This window comes from Dysidea avara, chromosome 15, assembly GCF_963678975.1.
Source record: "Dysidea avara chromosome 15, odDysAvar1.4, whole genome shotgun sequence".
Taxonomy (NCBI): domain Eukaryota; kingdom Metazoa; phylum Porifera; class Demospongiae; order Dictyoceratida; family Dysideidae; genus Dysidea; species Dysidea avara.
In genome coordinates, this window is record NC_089286.1 from 3,736,476 (window position 1) to 3,756,791 (window position 20,316).

The 20,316-nt window shown below is 37.4% G+C and overlaps 1 protein-coding gene and 1 long non-coding RNA gene across 22 annotated transcripts in view; one reads left to right on the forward strand and one right to left on the reverse strand.

Annotated features, from left to right (window-relative positions):
- Positions 1 to 20,316, forward strand: part of LOC136245598 (uncharacterized) — a 70,459-nt gene that overhangs the window by 47,174 nt on the left and 2,969 nt on the right. Inside the window, exons 13-14 of the mRNA XM_066037099.1 lie at positions 7,516 to 7,671; positions 12,742 to 13,527. Coding sequence (XP_065893171.1) covers positions 7,516 to 7,671; positions 12,742 to 13,527 — 942 coding nt within the window. The remainder of the gene's footprint in view (positions 1 to 7,515; positions 7,672 to 12,741; positions 13,528 to 20,316) is intronic.
- LOC136245603 (uncharacterized) lies at positions 228 to 20,138 on the reverse strand. Of its 21 annotated transcripts, none has more exons than XR_010695978.1 (11): positions 19,543 to 20,138; positions 19,224 to 19,459; positions 16,102 to 16,264; positions 15,869 to 16,045; positions 15,749 to 15,814; positions 13,771 to 13,943; positions 13,123 to 13,480; positions 8,962 to 9,162; positions 7,493 to 7,600; positions 697 to 795; positions 228 to 459 (listed from the first exon to the last, which is right to left on the reverse strand). It is a non-coding gene; the product is annotated as an uncharacterized lncRNA (long non-coding RNA). The 21 variants fall into 21 exon arrangements; XR_010695982.1 differs by having other exon boundaries at positions 13,234 to 13,480; positions 19,543 to 20,135; XR_010695987.1 differs by lacking the exon at positions 8,962 to 9,162 and adding an exon at positions 13,630 to 13,693 and having other exon boundaries at positions 13,234 to 13,480; positions 19,543 to 20,133.

Below are 20,316 nucleotides of genomic sequence, written 5' to 3' on the forward strand. Positions count from 1 at the left end.
TACCAGCATATAGCTGTTTCATACCCGCTGTGTGTTGGGATACAGTTGAAGTAATTTACTGCTACATTACCTGTGCACGTCTCTAATCCTGCCCCAGCCATTCAGTGCCCGTGAAACTTCAGTGTTCACTAAAAGCCAGCATCAGCGCATCACCTTTCAATCACAGCACTTGTTAGACCCTCATGCAACCACCCACAATTATAGAAAATCTTTACTGATAGCATGAATATACTGCAATAGTAAACGTTTACATTATGATGATCCCATAAAATAAAATAAAACAATGACTACAATAGCACAAGAAGCCAGATACACTAGTGTTTGGCTATGAAGTCCACCAAGAGTTCATAATATAGTAGTGGGGTCTTGGTACCACATATTATTTATTCTTCACCATTTGCATGATTTGTCCATTGACCATAAATTCACCCGCCAACAGTCACAACATCAGTATCCACCCTACACATACAGAAAGGGATACAGTACAGTATATGGTAAGGCACAGCTAACTAAAAACATGTAATCATATAGTCAGACTAACATGTCAAATATGTATAGTGTGTGTAGCATATGTGTGAACATATTGTTATTCAAGCTGAGTATGTATCTGGGCCAGTTCTTCAAATCCAGGTCCCTGCCATTGTCCCACAACTAATATGCACTACACACATACACCAACATTCCAATTATACTCACCACATGTTGTAGTTGGACTTCAACCAGTGTACTTTACAAAAGTCTTTATGGTCAGGAGGTCCTACGTAGGTTCCTTGGGTTGATCAGATTGAGGCAGGTCTTGTATGGGAGGAGACAGCAGATAAAACAGTGTGACTAACATCTATACAACACGAGCATCACATCATTTTATATACATTAAAGTGGGCATCCCACATAGCCATTCCCAAGATGTATTAGCTGGTAGCAGTTGATAACCAATTATGTAATATATTACTTGACTTATTTTGTGGTTCTCACCTATGCTACATTGTTGACATAACAATTTTCGTTACTAGGAGACATATAAACTAGGAGGGACTAACGGTTATAGCATAATGGTAAACAAGTTACAACAGCAAAGGAAATAGCAGTGATCTAGTTGATAGATAAAGGTAGAAGACAATTTATAGTTTCTCCAGTCCTTGTTTGAGATAAGCACATTAGCTGCTATAAGCACAACAAATGCAAGACAGCCTAAATTTTAACACAAGGTTTATGATGCAAACTCATTATGCACCTACCAATGTGTTGCCCCACCACCCCCCTTGGATGTAAGTGGGGCTTTACAAGGGGTAGTTGGAAAAGGCGGATACAGTCGGACGCGGACACGGACGCGGACACGGACGCGGACACTTTCAAAAAGGACTTTTACATTTATATAACAGTTATTTTTCATACCTAACGCTGTTTTTACAGTAGTCTTCGCCTCCAGACCCAGGTGTCGATCTTTTCATAGCGCTTATCCATTTATAAGCGCACGTGCGAAGGATAGACTAGCACTCTAAAGACCATTATAGTGTTGTATACGTGCTCTAGAAATCTAATTCAGAGTCACAGAGATTAATCTAGCATGTCCCAACTTAATCTCGTAGGCCAGGTCCTTGAAATCCTCAACACTTGGTATAAGCGCCTGCGCCTTATACTAAAAGGCGTAAGATTGTGGATTTGGCCTGCTAAGCTAAGTTGCATGGGGCATACAAGCTAATCTCTACAACTATATAACTCTGTATTAGACTTTAGAACATGTGTACAACACCATTATGGTCTTTGGCATGCTGTGGAGTGCTGGTCTAGTCCTTCGCACGTGCGCTTATAAATGGATAAGCGCTATGAAAGGATTGACGCCTGGGTCTCGAAGCGAAGACTGCTGTAAAAACAGCATTAGGTATGAAAAATAACTTACATAAATGTAAAAGCATATACTGCATAAATGTAAAAGTGCTTTTTGAAAATGTCCGTGTCCGCATCCGCGTCCGTGTCCGACCGTATCCACCTTTTCCAACTACCCCTTTACAAGGGGAATTGACATGAAACTGCTGCCCCACTATGGGAGACAATCATTCATTAAGCAGCCAAGTATTTTTTCTACGCTATGGGTCATTCCATGTCAAATCAACAAGGAATTTAGGGACACCTCTCGGATTTTGACAAAACTTGGTATGTTTGTAGTACCTGTGGTGCTTATCACTCATGCAAATTTTTAGCTCCATACATTCAATAGTTTCTGATTTATAACCACTGAATATTTCATGAAAATTTGGTCCATCTCTAGTTACAAAATTGGCTGCAACTTTGTCCTGTGTAAATATTTTTACACACAATTTTTACTGATGATTGACCTTTCCAGTGATCCCTATATCTATTTAATTATGGTTCAAAAATACTTCATTGAAAACTTTAATCCTTTATATTTTGAAAAATGCTGCTTGAAATATTTCGAATTTTTTTGTGAATAATGATTGGGTCATAGTCTATGTTTGATAAAATTTTTGTGGTGGGACCACAATGAGCTCAAGAGATATAATGAATTATGTTGTGGTATGTGATGGAATTTACAGTCTATTATTGCTGTATTGGAGTCTACACCTCCAATAACCACTCATAACAAGGCCATGCCAAGTTAATCTTACAGAGTGAAGGTGTCTAGGTACATTGCAACCTGTATTAATGACCACCTGTATTGAAAGACCATCTATAAACTGCAGCTAATTTTTACTTTAATTGGATCTTAATGTATAGCACCAAAGCATCAATCTTTTCTAGCAAATCCAAACATGGTCCTTATTAGACTGGTTGACTATAAATGAGATCATCATGCGTCCATAAACACATTAATTATTATTATTATTTACTTTACAGTGACCAGCACTGAAGGTCTGACAGCAACATGTGCTGCAGCCTTAGGATTACCTAGCCTAATTTCAGGGACTTAGACTTAATGTTGTACCATCTCTTCAGTTGTACCTTATTTATTAAGTAAAATCTTGCCATAGTGCACTTACATACATATCCCCACTCTACACTATTCAAGTTACGTACATGGCTGCATAGGTACAACAGACCTCCTCAAAAAGGATATCTGGGTACCTTGATAGCCTCATGATCTTACTTTATAATTGTACGTACATTTTGGACCCAAGACAAGTCTGTGGTTTCTCAAAAATGAACACTTCATCAATGGTCCAGGAAATAGAAGAGTTACACTATATACGGTAGACGCATTACTTGTACCAAGAATTTTTATATTATTAACACTTGCTTGCACCTCAACGTGTGATTTATAGTACTGTAATCACTAAAATTAATGGTTTTTCAAAGTATTTTGCGTTCACGTTTTGAAGATCTTTACAGGTAAATGTTAAATATGTGGTTGACATGTTTACTTTCTACATGAGTATGTGTATGAATTTATGACTTGATCTTCAAAGTGGTCGTGACTGTAAAGTAATTTAGTTCACACATTGATGTGTGTAGTGCATGTATACAGTACCCCCCCATCCCTAGGACCATAATAAAGTGCTCATATTATAGAAGCCACAGAAGTATCTTAGTCTAAATGTATGTGCACCGCTAGAGTGGGAGTACAGTGTATAAACAGGTGCCCTGGTTATCAAGGTATCCCTTCTGAGGAGTTCTGTTGTATGTACCTATGCAGCCACATACGGAACTTAAATATAACTGAGTCCACTACAGCGGGATTCAACTTAATAAAGAAGGTACTTGTGAAGAGATGGTACAACATTTACATGATGTTTATGGACACTTGGTGGTCAGATCTGTAATTTAAAGTCAACCTGTCTAATAAGGACCATTTTTGGATTTGCTAGAAAGGGTTGATGCTTTGGTGCTATACATTAAAGAAATATAACTTAACTGCAGCACATAGATGGCCTTTCAATGCAGGTCGTCACTAATACAGGTTGCAATGTACCTACTCTGTGAGATAAACTTGGCATGGCCTTGTTGTGAGTGGTTATTGGAGGTGTAGACTCCAATACAGCAATAATAGACTGTAAATTCCATCACATACCACAACATAATTCATTATATCTCTTGAGCCCATTGTGGTCCCACCACAAAATTTTATCAAACATCGACTATGACCCAATCATTATTCACAAAAAAATTTGAAATATTTCAAGCAGCATTTTTCAAAATATAAAGGATTAAAGTTTTCAATAAAGTACTTTTGAACCATAATTAAGTAGATATCCCATAATTTAGGGATCACTGGAAAGGTCAATCAATAGTCTTCGGTCAGTGAAAATTGTGTATAAAAATATTTACACAGTACAAAGTTGCAGTCAATTTTGTAACTAGAAATGGACCAAATTTTCATGAAATATTCAAAATATAAATCAGAAACTATGGAATGTATGGAGCTAAAAATTTGCATGAGTTATAAGCACCACAGGTACTACAAATATACCAAGTTTTGTCAAAATCCGAGAGGTGTCCCTAAATTCCTTGTTGATTTGACATGGAATGACCCCTATGTCAAATCCTGAGTAAATCCCCACGTTGCAACTGGAGCCAATGGGTGGTGATTTGGCACAATAGGTTTGCCCTACCATGGGGCATTTAACATTCAGTTATGCCCACTATAGTCCCATATATGCCCGAAGGGAGGGGTAGTAGCCAGTGGGGCAATACATTAATAGATGCATTACAGGGGTAAATAAATTAAGCCTGTACCTTGCGGGCCTATAAGCATGTTCCTCTCCTGTTTTGAAAAAAATAATCTTTTATTGTCTGGCCCTAACTGGAGTTTGCCTGACACCTTCAACAACACAAAAAGCTATCTAAAATGGTTAATTTAGCTTTGACCGTTGGCAAACTACAACACTCAAGAATTATATCAGAGTATACATAACTCTATATATCTGCCCAGTTACTATATAGTAGGGTCCATGGTTGTCTCAGATCTGCACATATTATCATCACATCAATCGATTGATGCATAGTACAGGTTTTTGCAATTGAATTCGTCGCCTTTGCAATTGAATTCGTCCCGTTTGCAATTGAATTCGTCGGTATTGCAATTGAATTCGTCGGTATTTCAATTGAATTCGTCGGTATTGCAATTGAATTCATCGGTTTTGCAATTGAATCCATCGGTTTTGCAGTTGAATTAGTCGGTTTTGCAATAGAATTCGTCGCGTTTGCATTACAATTCGTCATAAACAAAACGGCTCCAAGAAACCAACCCGTTCATTAAGAGATGAACTATTTATGCCTTGGAAAGTTACACTTGAGACACTAGAAGGTAATTGAAGCTGGTAGTACGCGAAGCTGATAGCTGTCTGACAAGTTAATTAGCTTGCTCGCGAGTGACCACACCCATCGCGAATGGCGTAGTAGAGTTTGGAATGTTGCTGGAGAGGCTGTAGAGGAAGAATTATTGCCTTATATAGAGTTGTTTACTACTGTTGAACTTGAACAAGTTCTTGTAGCAGCTGCTACACCATGTTTTCGTGTTTTCTCCAGCTGCCATTCTTGTTACGGTCGAACTTAACTGCAAAAGCGACGAATTCAATTGCAAAACCGACGAATTCAATTGCAAACGGGACGAATTCAATTGCAAAACCGACGAATTCAATTGCAAACGGGACGAATTCAATTGCAAAAGCGACGCGAACTCAATATCAAACGGGACGAATTCAATTGCAAAGTCGCCGAATAAAATTGCAAAAACCTGTAATATGGTGTACTGTATGTACGCATTGAGCTGAGCCCTCAACAATATTAACTTATTAGTTTTGTAGTAGTGACTTACTTGCTAATCATTCAAACACCTGGCGCATTATTTATAGCCAAAGAGTTCACCACATTATAGAGGAAGCCATAAAAGTATATAGCCTTACAGCCTTTCCTGAACTGTTGATGGAAGCATTTATCTGCTCTTGACAACTTCGTTGTCATCACCAACCATCTGGTTGGTTGAAATGTTGAGAAAAAAATCTTTCATTTTTAGCTGTTTTCTCAGCTCAACTTGTTCGCAGTCTGACCCACACAGCTGCTAGAACAAGCCAGCTGCAAGGATCTGGCCTACAACAGCATAGATATATAATCCCAGGAAGCTACTATGGCTTGGGGGATTCCTGTCTAACATTACGACGGTAGTTATATATCCATTTACAATGACTTATATACACGAACTTACTCGGCAATTCGCTGGGAGAATAGCTTGGAGAATAGTGTGATGCATTCAGCGCCTCATGTCCATTCTACATTCAGCAACAACTCGCAGCTGATTCGCCTCCACTTGTTACGCACAGAGACTAGTTATATCACCAACCCACCGCTTCAGGAAGAACCATTAAGATGGTAGCCTTGACTTTGTCACTATCCCTGGTTCTTATTTTCATGTGAAACATCACGTAAAATATCACGTGAGTCCTTGAGAGAAATTTGAACGGTTTGAACGAGTTTTCTCTTAGCAAGTCACTTTTAGTAGCACTTCTAAACACTGAACATGAAGCTTTTGCTACTGATTTAGCTAGCTAATCTGATACTGAAGCTGTTATTATGCTTGCAGTGTCTCCTATGTAATATAATAGCCAATCTTCAGTAACTGTATGTTCTCCATTCAACAAAAAGTAGTGACATCCTGTGCCAAAACAGCCCAGCTGTAAAAAAAGGCGAGGCCAAGAATGCACAAGTACATGTTCATGGAGTAACTACAACCAAAAGATATGATATCAAAATCTGGCCAAGAAAGCATTTACAGTATAGGCACTTTTGTGCATTCATTTTCTATATGCTTCACATTATCACATCCAGCTAGCTGTACATGTGTGCTTGCAATATAAACAATACTACTGAGACGATAAAAGATGATTACACTGCATTGTTACCAAAATTAATTTAACTAAAAATTTACAAATGGTTTCTACTTGGCCATCTTTTTGCACTGTAGCTATATTAAAATAAAAAGATGGCCAAGTAGAAACCAATTGTAAATTTTTAGTTAAATTAATTTTGGTAACAATGCAGTGTAATATCTTTTATCATCTCAGTAGTATTGTTTATATTGCAAGCACACATGTACAGCTAGCTGGATGTGATAATGTGAAGCATATAAATGCTTTCTTGGCCAGATTTTGATACCATGTCTTTTGGTTGTAGTTACTCCATGAACATGTACTTGTGCATTCTTGGCCTCACCTTTTTTTACAGCTGGGCTGTTTTGGCACAGGTATCCCTATATACTGTACATTTCCACAATGATATCTTAAGCACAGTAGGGATATAACGCTTCTTATTGTTTTACTGTGATTTAATATCATGTACTACTCCAGCTTGTTTCAGTACTTTTTATCGATGTGCTTTGGTCCCTACTCTAGTTGAAAATTCCAAATTTTTCTGTGTACTTGTTACAATAATATAGAAATAGTTACGTAATAATAATGAAGGAACTCTTGATTGTAGTATACGACATAATTGTTAGGAAAATTTATCTGCTGCAATTTTTTGTACATCATTGTAGATTTACCTGTGTTGTAACTGTCCCTGCAGGAGCGCTCAAAGTTGGCTATGACACAACTCCGTGTTGAGTTGTCTGAGACACAATCAAGGTTGACAGTAAGAGATTTGGAGTGTACTAAATTGAAAGAAGAGAACAAACTGATGATAAAGCAACTGAGTGGAAGAAGAACTGACCAGACCCAACAAGTAGAATACAATACAATACATGTTTGTTATATCAAGTCAGAATATCTATTTAATGCAATGAGACAATTCAGAAGACAATAATTGTATTGAAAAAAGCTGAACAGTTACCAGCTCATGTAGCACATCTGTATAGCTACTATGGTGTGGTGTTCACAAGCCAGAGTAAAGAAGTTGCAGAATAAAAGGCAGCAGGCAAGAAATGGCTGCAATGATCAATGGCACTCAATTTTAATAATACAAGCATTAACATCATTGCAGCTATTTCTTAATCTTTTTCACCCAAGCTTTTACAGGCTGCACCTATTCAACTGTTTTTCGTGAATTTCCTTCCTTTTTGTAAACACCCAAAAGCCAGACTTTAGGGCTTGTAATTTCTTCTCATCTACAGGCACAATGATGATTATAGAAGACAGAAGTTACAATTGTATTATGTATATTGTAGATTTTATTAATCATCTGTTACCTATTTTTGCAATACTATAATTCAGTGCACATTTTTGAAGACTTCTAATAAAACACACACAGAATGTTCTAATTTTCCATTGGAAGAATCAATGAAATTATGAACTTTATACTATTGAATAGTTTTTTCATGAGATTAAGTGAGCTGAATAGCTGACAACAGCAGTTCAGGTTTGAGAGTTAGGTATGGATTCTTGGTTTAAACTCTCAGCAACGTTTTCACTTTTTGCTACTTGGTGACTGTTCTGTTTGAGCGTTTGAAATTTTACATCAAGTTTGTTTTTTGTAACATTGTGCAATTTCTTTTACCATGAAAGGTTTGATCTATGATGGTTGACCTATAAATGATTTCCATAAGTGGTTTACTCTGTAGGTGTGACAAAAATTGATTTTTAATGCAAGTGCATAATTGTCCATAACTTTGTGTCAGATTCACAACAGATTTGGTATATGAATTCACCCCATACTCTGCTTAATGTATACCAAATATTATGAAGATTAAATTACACATTTGTGTTTCATACTGGTTTTTATCAAGTGTGTGAAAAGATGAAGGTCCCCGAAATAAGAAATTAAGTGTAACTTTAAGGACTTGTATTTCAAAATTGCACAAACTGATTTTGCTTAATTTAGGTAAATATGTGGGATGCTAAATGTGTAGAGCAGCCATAATTAAAAAAATCATGTGCTTTTGAGAAGCCATGCATGAAAGTTGTGTTTTCTGTCTTCTTGTCAATAAACTCATGATGTAGTGTACTGGGTTTCTTGGCTGCACAACACACTACCTTATATCCTGATGACATCAGTATTGATTATTAACAAACTCACTTGATAACAGATCGACAACTTTGTATTACATATCATACAGTACAGTAGTCTTAAGTCAGTACTTGATAGTTGGGGAGTCATGAAACTTTGCGCTTTCCTACCAAACAATTATCACCCAATTTCTAGCCTCACTTCTCCTTCATGACAGTTTGACAATATCAGTTAGCATCAAAGCTGCCTGAAACGCTTTTAACATTATTCCTATGGAGGAAAATATTATTTAGCTAAATTTCTACAGAACTGACTAAGTATCTAATTGTGACCAGCACAGCAAAAACCCATTGTTTTTGTAAAATTCTATTTCTGTTATAAAAATGTACTAGTATTTTAAAAAATGAAGTAGGGATTTATGCAATAAAAAGTAGTGAAACAAGAGATGAATGATGGTATTACAGCACAGCTCAGTGGGAAAGTCCTTACTTTGGCATTGAAAAAAATAATTGTTATAGCTAGTGTGCCAAAGTAGGGACTTTCCCACCAAGCTATGCTGTAATACCATCATTCATCACTTGTCACTTTTTATTACATAGATCCCTACTTCATCTTTAAATCAGCTAGCTACAGTGTAACTTGTGACTGTTCTATTAGATTATCATAATGACTGTTGTATTAGAGTATCTGGTCCACCTAGATCTTTTTTGTTGGGTGTGATCTTGAACCTATTTGCAAACAGGATTCCAATCACAAAGTTGCAGACATCTAGCTAGTATACCTCTTATAGTAGCAAAGCACTTCTGAAATCCAGCAAATAAGTGTTTGGCGTTGCAATATGCTGCTGAAAGAACATGTGATATGGAAAATTCACACCTCAATATGGTTTCATTGCATAAAGAAGATAAGCAGCCTGAATGAAGATAAAGAAAAGCAAGACGCAGAAGGCCTACACTTGTCAGAACCTCGAAAGGCACATCCCACTGGTGAGTTTGCTATTGTGGCATAAAATAGTGGCTGTGTACTGCTTCATTTGGCCTCTAGCCTTGTGACTGTGGTCAGACAGTGAGGAAGTGAGACTAAAATTGAGTTTTTTTGTGATTTTTAAAATTCTATATCCATAAATGACCTTCTTCATATATGTACACTATACCTTGGTCAGTTCATAATGAACAGATTGAACCAGGTCCTGTTTTTGTAGTGTATACCAATTGTGAATTAATTAAGTGTGCCTGTAATTTATTTGCCATGTTTGCCATCTACCGTTATTATATAACAGAAAGAGTTAAAGCATTGCTGCGAGTGCTACACATCAAATATAGCATGTAAAAGAGTGGGCGAGAGAGATAAATATAGTACAACATGAAGCTTTACCTTGTCTCGAGACCACTCTTTGAGTACTACATTTTACATATAGCACAAGCCTAGGTAGTGCTTTAATGCATAAAAAGAACCATCAACTTAAGATACACAAGACACACAAAACAATTAGAAACTCACAGGGTTGTTTTGTCACTGATAGAAAGTAACAAGATTCACCGCTGCTGATCACAAGTAACCACCATTGAAATCTTCAATTATGCCTATAAATTAAATTCAGTGGCTCTGCTCATACTGGTTGGGTTGACTGGTCAGCCAGTGCAGTACTGGCTGTCAGCTTGGTTGATTGGTTGCACTGGCCAGTATTGAGCGATTAATTACTTAAAAGCAGGCTATTGTCCTACAAATAGGCCTGGCAGTTCTATAACTTCCTAATATAGAACTGTGGTATCAAAGTGGTCTATAACTGCCCAATATAGAACAGTTGCATTCTGTATGGCTTTAATAGAATCATCATTTGCTTTAATGCTCCCACTCAAGGTTCTTTATATTACAGTACGATAGTACTGTATAGTAGGGACTATAAAGGTTTTGGGCGTGGTACATAAAAACATCACCCAAGAACCAGCCTTATTTTATGAGGCAGTAAGTACTGGTTAGGTAAAACTATGTCCAAACAAGCCTTCAGATCAACCTAAAACAGAGTCAACAAGTTTTTACGGATTTAAAAAAAAAAAATTTCTACTGACTGACTGAGTAATGATGCCTTCAGACAAGCATAATTCTATAACAGCTACAGCGCTGAGCTTAATTTTTTACTGTTTGACAGCCAGACACGTTCCTTTTGGCACACCGCAGTATGTATGATGCATTCTTCATGGACTTACCAGTGTCCTCCTTTGGGTCCCATTCATCTTTGCTGACAGTGATAGGTGTCAATTTGGCGGTAGCACATGATGGCTTCCCTTCATAACGGAAATAGTCTGTGTTTTTCATAGAGGCTACTTTGATTGTAGATGTGCTTTTAGAACAGTTCTTGATTTGTAATGCTGTATAACAGGTTGAACATAGCTGACAATGAAGTGCAATGGATAATTCACTTTTCAGACAACAATTGATAGCTGGTGCACAGCACCATTTCTTTCCTTTGATGTAGTATGCGTGGGTTCACCAAATTTCATTTACAAAAATTGTTAACAAACAGATACACACAAAAAAGTGTTATATCCCTGCTGTGCTTAAGATACCATAATGGAAATGCACAGTAAAGATATCAGGGGTGGATTCAGGAGGGGAGCTTTGGAGGCTGAAGCCCCACCCCTTCACTTTTAGGCTTGATCAATATGCTGAGGATTATAATGAAAATTTTTCTTAGCATAATTATATAATAACTAATAATACAAATACTCATAAACCCACTTTATAAACATCTTTATAAGGAATTATCAGTAGATTTGTGCTAAAGGTTATGCAACAAGGACCCGGATCAGCATTGGAGGTGTACAAGATTGAGATACTCTAATAGAACAGTCATTTAACTACTCCAATAGAACATTCAGTGTTAAGCATAAAAATTGGTTCTGTTATGGAATTTTTCCAAATCTGCCTGTGCCTATAAATAAAATGAAGTACATTGGTCAGTTGAGAAGGCTTGATTCATCTACTTGTGTAGTTATTACCAGTACCAGAAAAAATATACTTAATTCAGGTACACGATTTCCATTGAAAATGCTCTCAGATTCACTTTTGTATTATTCAAATGTCAAAATTTTCCAGTTTCAACATTGTTATTCTATCATGCATGCAATTGTGAGTTGGGGTATCATGTGCTTGGTTATCTAAACCTATCCATTAGCAAACGTTGCAGAGAGCCATACCTATAATCTAAAGGCAGTATATAAATATTTACAGGCAGAAAAATGCATTTTATGTGGAAATGTCTCCAAATTGCAGTTTTTAGCATCTATTTTTCAAAAATTTCCTGGAGGGACATGCCCCCAGACCCTCCTAGTTCCGCATGCTGGGAGGTGTACTTTGCACATCTCCACCCAAGAGATTAGTACCTTGAGTTAGCCCCCTCCCTCCTTTATAAATCCTATATCCGCCCCTGGATATAACACTTCTTATTGTTTTACTGTGATTTAATATTATGAACTACTCCAGCTAATTTCAGTACTATTATCAATGTGCTATGGTCCCTACTCTAGTTGAAAATTCCAAATTTTTGTGTAATTGCATGTATATATATATATATGCATATATGTGTATATGTTTCTGGAAGCATGTGAGCAAAACATTTTAAGCAAAAAGCAGCCTTTATGAGAGAGAGAAATGAGGTCATGTAGAGCCAGTATTAATCTTCCATGCAGATAAGTTTTATGTTAAGGCAGTTTATTTGTGAAATATGGGGGAGTATTTTGAGGTAGCTGGAATGTTAGATAGCTATTTAGATGGAATTGAAAGTAGAGAGTAATTATAAGCATACTTTCTATAGAACAAAAGTTTTATATAAGCTATTCAATATTGTAGGAACAGATGTTAGGTTCAGGGAAATATGGAGAAGTCACTCAAGTGACTTTTAACACCGAATGGTATGCCAGTAAAACAACACACAAGAAGCTACTACCTGGATACCCTGATGTGTCAGCTGATGGTGTTATGGAAATGATAAAACAAATTACCACATTTCTATCAACTATTAAACATCCCAATGTTGAGCAGTTTGTATTAGTCTCACAACAATCTCCTACAAGTAGTCCAACACTTATATCAGAACTACTCCCCTACAATCTTGATAGTTTCATAGCTCAAAACAAGGAAATCTTAACTGTTGATATACAGCTAGACCTGTGTCATGATATGGCTGAAGGTCTCAATTACCTTCTCAGTGCTGGAATATTACACACAAACCTTCATGGTCGTAATGTACTGGTGAGTGACGAGCCTAAGGCTGTGGTTGCTGATTACATTTGTCCAAAAGTACTAACAGCAGTAGATGATACTGTTACTGACCAATCCTACCTGGCTCCTGAAGTGATCAAGTCCAGACAACCTCCTACTGAATTGTCAGCAGTTTTTTCCTTGGGAGTTCTTTGTTTACAAACAGTGACTGGTCATCCTCCTTGTCCTAGTGATGAACTTGAGTTGTCTGAAACTGAACGACGAATGGTAGACTTGCAAGAGGTTGACAAAACTCATCCCCTACTGCCAACAATCCAACAATGTCTGAGTGATAGTGAAAGTAGCAGACCATCTATCAGTGAAGTGCCTAGTCAAATCAGAGGGAACAGAAATAAACTGGTGATGTCAAATAATGTAAGTTTAGTGAGCATTAATTATTGAGGATTGAAAATGTGTGTTTTGCTAAACACATACACACGGATAACTGTGCTTAAAATAGCTTATTTATGTTATTACCATATATGTGTGGACAGTTCAGATGGTATCTCCATGTCACATATGTGACCTAATTTTGGAAAACCTAAAGTTTGGGCACATTGTACATTAATTTTGTAGATAAACAATATTTTATAATTGAACTGGTAATAACTCACCAACCTTGGCAGCTATGCAGGTGAAATTTCCCTTGAAGATGAAGACATGTAAGGTCTTTCAGACCATCCAGCAGTCTTTACAATTTCCTGCCATTTCAGATAGGTTTATCACAAGTGTTTTTGGATCACAAGTCCTCACAAATGAGCGAACAATGGAGGTGGTGGGATAGGTAGCACCTGGCATACAAAAGATGAGTGTTGTAATATTGTCTGAAGTCACTCCAGTGTCTCTTTCCAGAGCCTCTAGAGTAAATTGTGGCCGGATGTGTGAAAATCCGACACAATTGTACATTTTTCAAATTCCTGTTCATAAAATATTTATAATCTACTTAGCCAAACGGATCCTCTGGCAAAGTTTCAGCCTCATATTCCAGTAACTTTGGGAGTTACAGCCCGACAAAGTAGCAATACCAGAAAGATCAATTTGTATAGCAAGTATAGCGAAAATAAATTACAAGCACTTACTAAAATGATTGTAACTTATAAGCAGAATGACACATGGAGTTTAAATTTGCACCATTCTGTTGTTCATCATGAGGAGGGTATTCGATTACTGGGTAAGTGTTTCCTTGTATCACCTTCTTCACTACATAAAATGGCAAAGTTAGCAAAAAAAAAGATCAATTGCGTACTTTTGTTTTGACATAACTTAAACAAACACCTATAACTTCAGTATCCTTTACTCTACTACAACGAAACTAAGACTTTAAACTCCTCTGGAGTAGGTGAATAAGATGATATCCAGGTTTGTATTGTTAATCTCTTTTGTCACTAAGAACAAAGCAGTTATTTTAATAATACACAAGTATTTGTATTCAATGTTTTGTGCTGTAAATTTAGGCTTGCACAATTGTGTTGGGTGTTTACTGATTCAGTCACTAATATGTGAGCTCTAATACGACTACAGAAAAGTCTTGTCTCCAGAGAGCAGACTTGGCAAGATGAAGACAAAGTTCTTGTGAAAATTGTTAGCTATATAGTGTAGCCATATCATGCTGGTGTTGTTTTAAAACTAGTTTATGTGCCCAATAGGTAGGTTTTCTAAAACCAAGTCACTTATAATTTATCCTGAATCATAAATTTCAAGACACTTTATAGTGATAGGCGGCCAAGGAAATCTAATGTATCTGGAGTAACATATACAATAACCAGTATAACACCATACCTGTTTCACTGCCCTTACAAAAGTTGCTATATCAACAGTAAAATTAATCCCTGATTTCACTGATATCAGTGAAAAGTTGCAAATGAAATTTTATAAGTTAGTACAGTGTGATGGTTGGTATTAGAAAATGGTATGCATAAAATCCTTTGATCTTTGGGAGATGAGGTCTTCAAAATCCCTAAGAGACTTTAGAGAGGTTCTCTAAAATGAAACCTCCTATCTCCAAGTTAAGGAGTCACACCTCACTAGTGATCACTGATGTGCTGAGTGGCATTGCAGATCTCACAATTGATCACTGATCTGCTAGCTGCCCACAGGACTATGCCTCCCTAAGGAGGCAGAGCAGATCAGTGAGCTTCCTTTTATATATATAACAATATGTGGAAAGTGATTGTGGGTTTACATTTTGTGATGACATGATGTTTACTCAACCCACAATCAACCAATCTATACTAGTATAGATACACCCACATTATTTTCTAAGTCAGTTAGAGACTGCCCACTCGGATCTTAGTGACCTTAAACTTGGCTTTGTTTTGGGTTTTAAAATCATGAAGATCCTTTTGATAGGTCTCTAGCTATTACTTGGTGTTGCTTACTGTGATGTGGTTGCTATGGCCCAAAATGCATATTACCTTAGAAATTATCTCGCCACATTGGTTGCATAGCACTACTGCTAGGCAAGTATTGGTGATTTTTTGTTGCAATTTAGCAACCACACCCTAACAATTGTTGCTTGGCAACCAATGAAACAGTATGGTATTAGCACGGATTAACATGGGTAGCAGTGTTTTATTGAAATTTTCACTAGACTCACCTTGTGAATTTTTACTCACATTCAATGCAACTCTCATGATGTTGATGTATATCACCAGTTTCACTGCTATATACACATGCTATTTGTATATTTCTATGCATACCATGACTATTACAATACCTGTTTGACCGCCCATACAAAAGTCCCTTTACTAGCAGCAAGAGTTCATATTATACTCTGGAGACCGAGAGTATCCTACTCCAATATATCCCTGTAGAAGGGCTTATCGTGAAGTTATGATGTAACACTTCCTGGTTTGCTAGTTTCTCTTTGTAAAATTATTGATTGAATTCATCCCTAAAAAGGTTACATTGCTGGCAACCAAACTAATTTGAGCCCTCAGCATTTCTCACCAAATCATGCCTTCATGGATTTAGGCAGGTATTTATTGTCAGGACATTCGTGAATACAGCTGTCCTGACCATGTTGTAAGTGTGGCACAGTGTTAGCACATTTACACTGCTGCTCGTATGCCACAAACCATAACATCTTGTTGTTACATCACAACTTCAGCACCTACAGGGGTATATGGGAGTAGGTCAGTATATACATTATGAACTCTTGCTATATATAGCATGTACATGTTGAGCTGGATCCTGAAAAACAGCTAAAAGTGAAAAGAGGACTTTTCTTCTTGTAATGGAGCCAAACCACATGTGTATACTTTACTGTCACCTTTAATCATCTAGTTGGCGGAAATATTAATTCTCTTGGTCAAGACAAGGTTGTTAAAAAGACGTTGCACTTTATGGCTTCCCAATAGGAAAATTTAGATTGACTGTAAACGCTGTGTTAGGAATTTGAACAAAAAAAATTGAAATGCTTTTAGTGGGTCTAGCAGTGCTACAACTGAGCCAAATTTCAAGATTGTGTGTAATTGCATCCTTGAGATATAAATGTTTTTGAGGATCCAGCTTAAACCGTACATACGGTACTGCTCAAATGTAACGTCGTCTTGTAAAAGTACAAGTGATTAAAAAACGAACCAATTAAAGGGCATGGCACCCATTTCACTTGCGAGTATTCATCTTGTTTCGTTTGGGATGAATACTCACAAGCAACATGGGTGTCACACCCTTTCATTAACTTGTTTTGAATCGCTTGCACACACATGAGACAATGTTAAATTTGAGCGGTATTGTACTATAGCAGTAAAATCTATCCCAATTTTTTCTGATATTGAATTTGATGCGAAAAGTTGCAATTTCAATAGCTAGACTTTTTGCTGCAAAATGATTATTGTTGTTGCTTAGCAACAGTTACCATGGTATGACCCAAAATCTTTATTAAACCAGGCGCACGCCCACAGCCGGCCTTCGGCTGACTGTGGGCGTGCACCTGGTTTACTGAAATTGTTTTCGTTAAAGTGTGTGTGTGTACCTATCTACCTATCTATGTTTGTCTGTACGCACCCACGTGAGCAAAATCGTTTAATAACAGTAAAAGCAGCTTTTACGTAAAAAGTGAAATGAAGTCTGTATTAAACTTCTGCACAGGTGAACTTAGTCTGGCGCCGCCCGCCCCTTCGCATAAAGTAAGGGTCTGGTGAAATACAGATACTAAATCATTTCTAGCGCCCAGATTCGGCGCTAGCCAATTAGTGCATGCCAATGACGTTCACACAGAAATCGCCTTGGCAACACAATACTTTTGTTCGAATTGAAGTGCAATCATCTGACGTAACAAGCATTACGTACGCTGTCTAATTGAATTCCTTTTGAAATGATTAGGTATTTGTATTTCACCAGACCCTTACTTTTTGCGAAGGGGCGGGCGGCGCCAGACTAAGGTGAACTTTGCTCTGAGGTGGTTTCTTTTCGGCAGACTGAAATACGGGTGTGGTGACTTTCCTCAGACTACCTTCCCCTTGAGGTTTTCAGACATTTAGCAACTGAAAAACAACGGTGCAGGCCCCGTACACTACCAGGAATAGCCTATCGCTTCGAGTTGAAAGGGGGCGTATCCCTTACGTACGCAAACAAAAATGAAGAGCAGCTTTGAGACTTTGTCGAGAGAATTTGTGGCAAAAAACACGTTAGTCACACTATAAAACAGTTTAGAAGATAGTTTTGTGCGTAATATGTTGGTAAAAGCGGTCTGTTCAACAAAAGCTTCCTTAGCAGTGTATAGCAACGTAATTGAACGAATTACGGATATTTCATGAATTACGAAATACAAGAATTAGCTAATAATATTATTGCACAACCCAAAACTACCCTATTGTAAAGCAGTAATACATAGTTGGTTAATTCATAGTAGTATACACTGTCTATAGTTAATTCCAGATGATTTAGCTAGCTGCATGGCGCCTGGTTTTTAGAAGTAGCACAACATCAACTTGTTATCTAATAGAAATGATCTTCCCTGCTAAGAATGCCACAATGGTGCAACCATTGCTGCAACCATTGCTGGGGAATTATTTTCGGGGTAATATTCTGTTAAACCTTAGCAGTTACATCCTAACAACTGTTGCTTGGTAACCAAAGGACAGTGGTGGTACTAACTTGGAATAGCATACTAGTAGTGAAAATGCCACTATTGTTATATTGAAAATGGAAATTTCACTAGGTTTCACCTCACAAAATTCTATCCATTTCCAATGCAACACTCATGGCATTTATCCTGCCATTAATATATGTGACTGCCTCAGCAAAAACCAGGCTTGTTTGCACAGCTTTCAAAATTTATTTATTATCTACAGTATCCAAGGAATGGATCACCAAAGTTTCAGCTTTCTGTGGTGAGTAGTTTAGGAATTATAGCACTAGACAATAGGAAGAGCAAGATAATCAATTTGTACAGTAACTACACTGAAAATAAACTACAGGCACTTACATTCATAGCCATTACTTCCTTTGCATTAGTCTACAACATCACAATTTGGCTTAAAATGTTCACCATGGATTAGCAAATCAACAAGATATAGTGTTAGCCCTGTAGTCTCTTATGCATATGGTTATGAAGGTGGTTTAGTTGAAGAAATGACAATGATCTTGTTTACGTATACTGCATCATAAATAAATGCACGTGACATCCATGTAGTGGCATAGCCATACCTTTTGCCATGTCAGTGCATTGGGCAGGCAAGCCATTTGATCATGGAACACACATACACATGCCTATCTTCATATGGACATCAACACAGCATTTTAAAAATGTGTATTCATCACTATGCATACCAACACTACTGTATACAAGATGACTAATGTACTGTAACCTTACTAGTGAACACTAACTAGCTATTGGCCTCCTTATTCCTTACTAAATCTCTGTACATGTGTCTTAATACCAGATTAGGAAGAAACCTAAATTAAAGCACGAGGCACTTTTAGTGTTGTATCATGTGATGACTATATCCTGCCAGTGCCACTAGAGTTCAGTTGTCAGACTAGAAACAAATAAAAAAAAGAAATAATTTCTGACTGAACAAGTACTCCATACTGTTTGGCGGGAGCTAATGCCTAGGCTACCTCACCTCTATTCTCTGATCCAAGTTTTGACCACAGTGATAGTTACTACAAATGTTAACTGTCCATCCCACTATACTGGAAGAGTTAGTACCAATTCCTGTCCTTCACTCCTTGTCATAATACTGCACGTTTTTTTTTGAAATCACATGATCTTGCTTCTATTTATCGCCTCCTATTATTAGTACACAATCGAGTTACTCATAGGGAATATCCCTTGGATAACCCCATCTTTGTCCATCAACTAGTTGGAAAGAAAAACATTGGTGAAAATGATACGGTTGGTGTTGTGTAAGATATACAATCTATTCTTGTACAATAGCTAACTTTAATCCAGCCCACATCTTTAATTGTCCTCAGTTAGTACAGTTGATCCTCAGTTAGTACAGTTGATCCTCAGTTAGTACAGGTGATCCTCAGTTAGTACAGGTGACCCTCAGTTAGTACAGGTGATCCTCAGTTAGTACAGTTGATCCTCAGTTAGTACAGTTGATCCTCAGTTAGTACAGTTGATCCTCAGTTAGTACAGGTGATCCTCAGTTAGCACAGTTGATCCTCAGTTAGTACAGTTGATCCTCAGTTAGTACAGGTGATCCTCAGTTAGTACAGTTGATCCTCAGTTAGTACAGTTGATCCTCAGTTAGTACAGGTGATCCTCAGTTAGTACAGTTGATCCTCAGTTAGTACAGTTGATCCTCAGTTAGTACAGTTGATCCTCAGTTAGTACAGGTGATCCTCAGTTAGTACAGGTGATCCTCAGTTAGTACAGGTGATCCTCAGTTAGTACAGGTGATCCTCAGTTAGTACAGTTGATCCTCAGTTAGTACAGTTGATCCTCAGTTAGTACAGTTGATCCTCAGTTAGTACAGGTGATCCTCAGTTAGTACAGGTGATCCTCAGTTAGTACAGTTGATCCTCAGTTAGTACAGGTGATCCTCAGTTAGTACAGGTGATCCTCAGTTAGTACAGGTGATCCTCAGTTAGTACAGGTGATCCTCAGTTAGTACAGGTGATCCTCAGTTAGTACAGGTGATCCTCAGTTAGTACAGGTGATCCTCAGTTAGTACAGTTGATCCTCAGTTAGTACAGTTGATCCTCAGT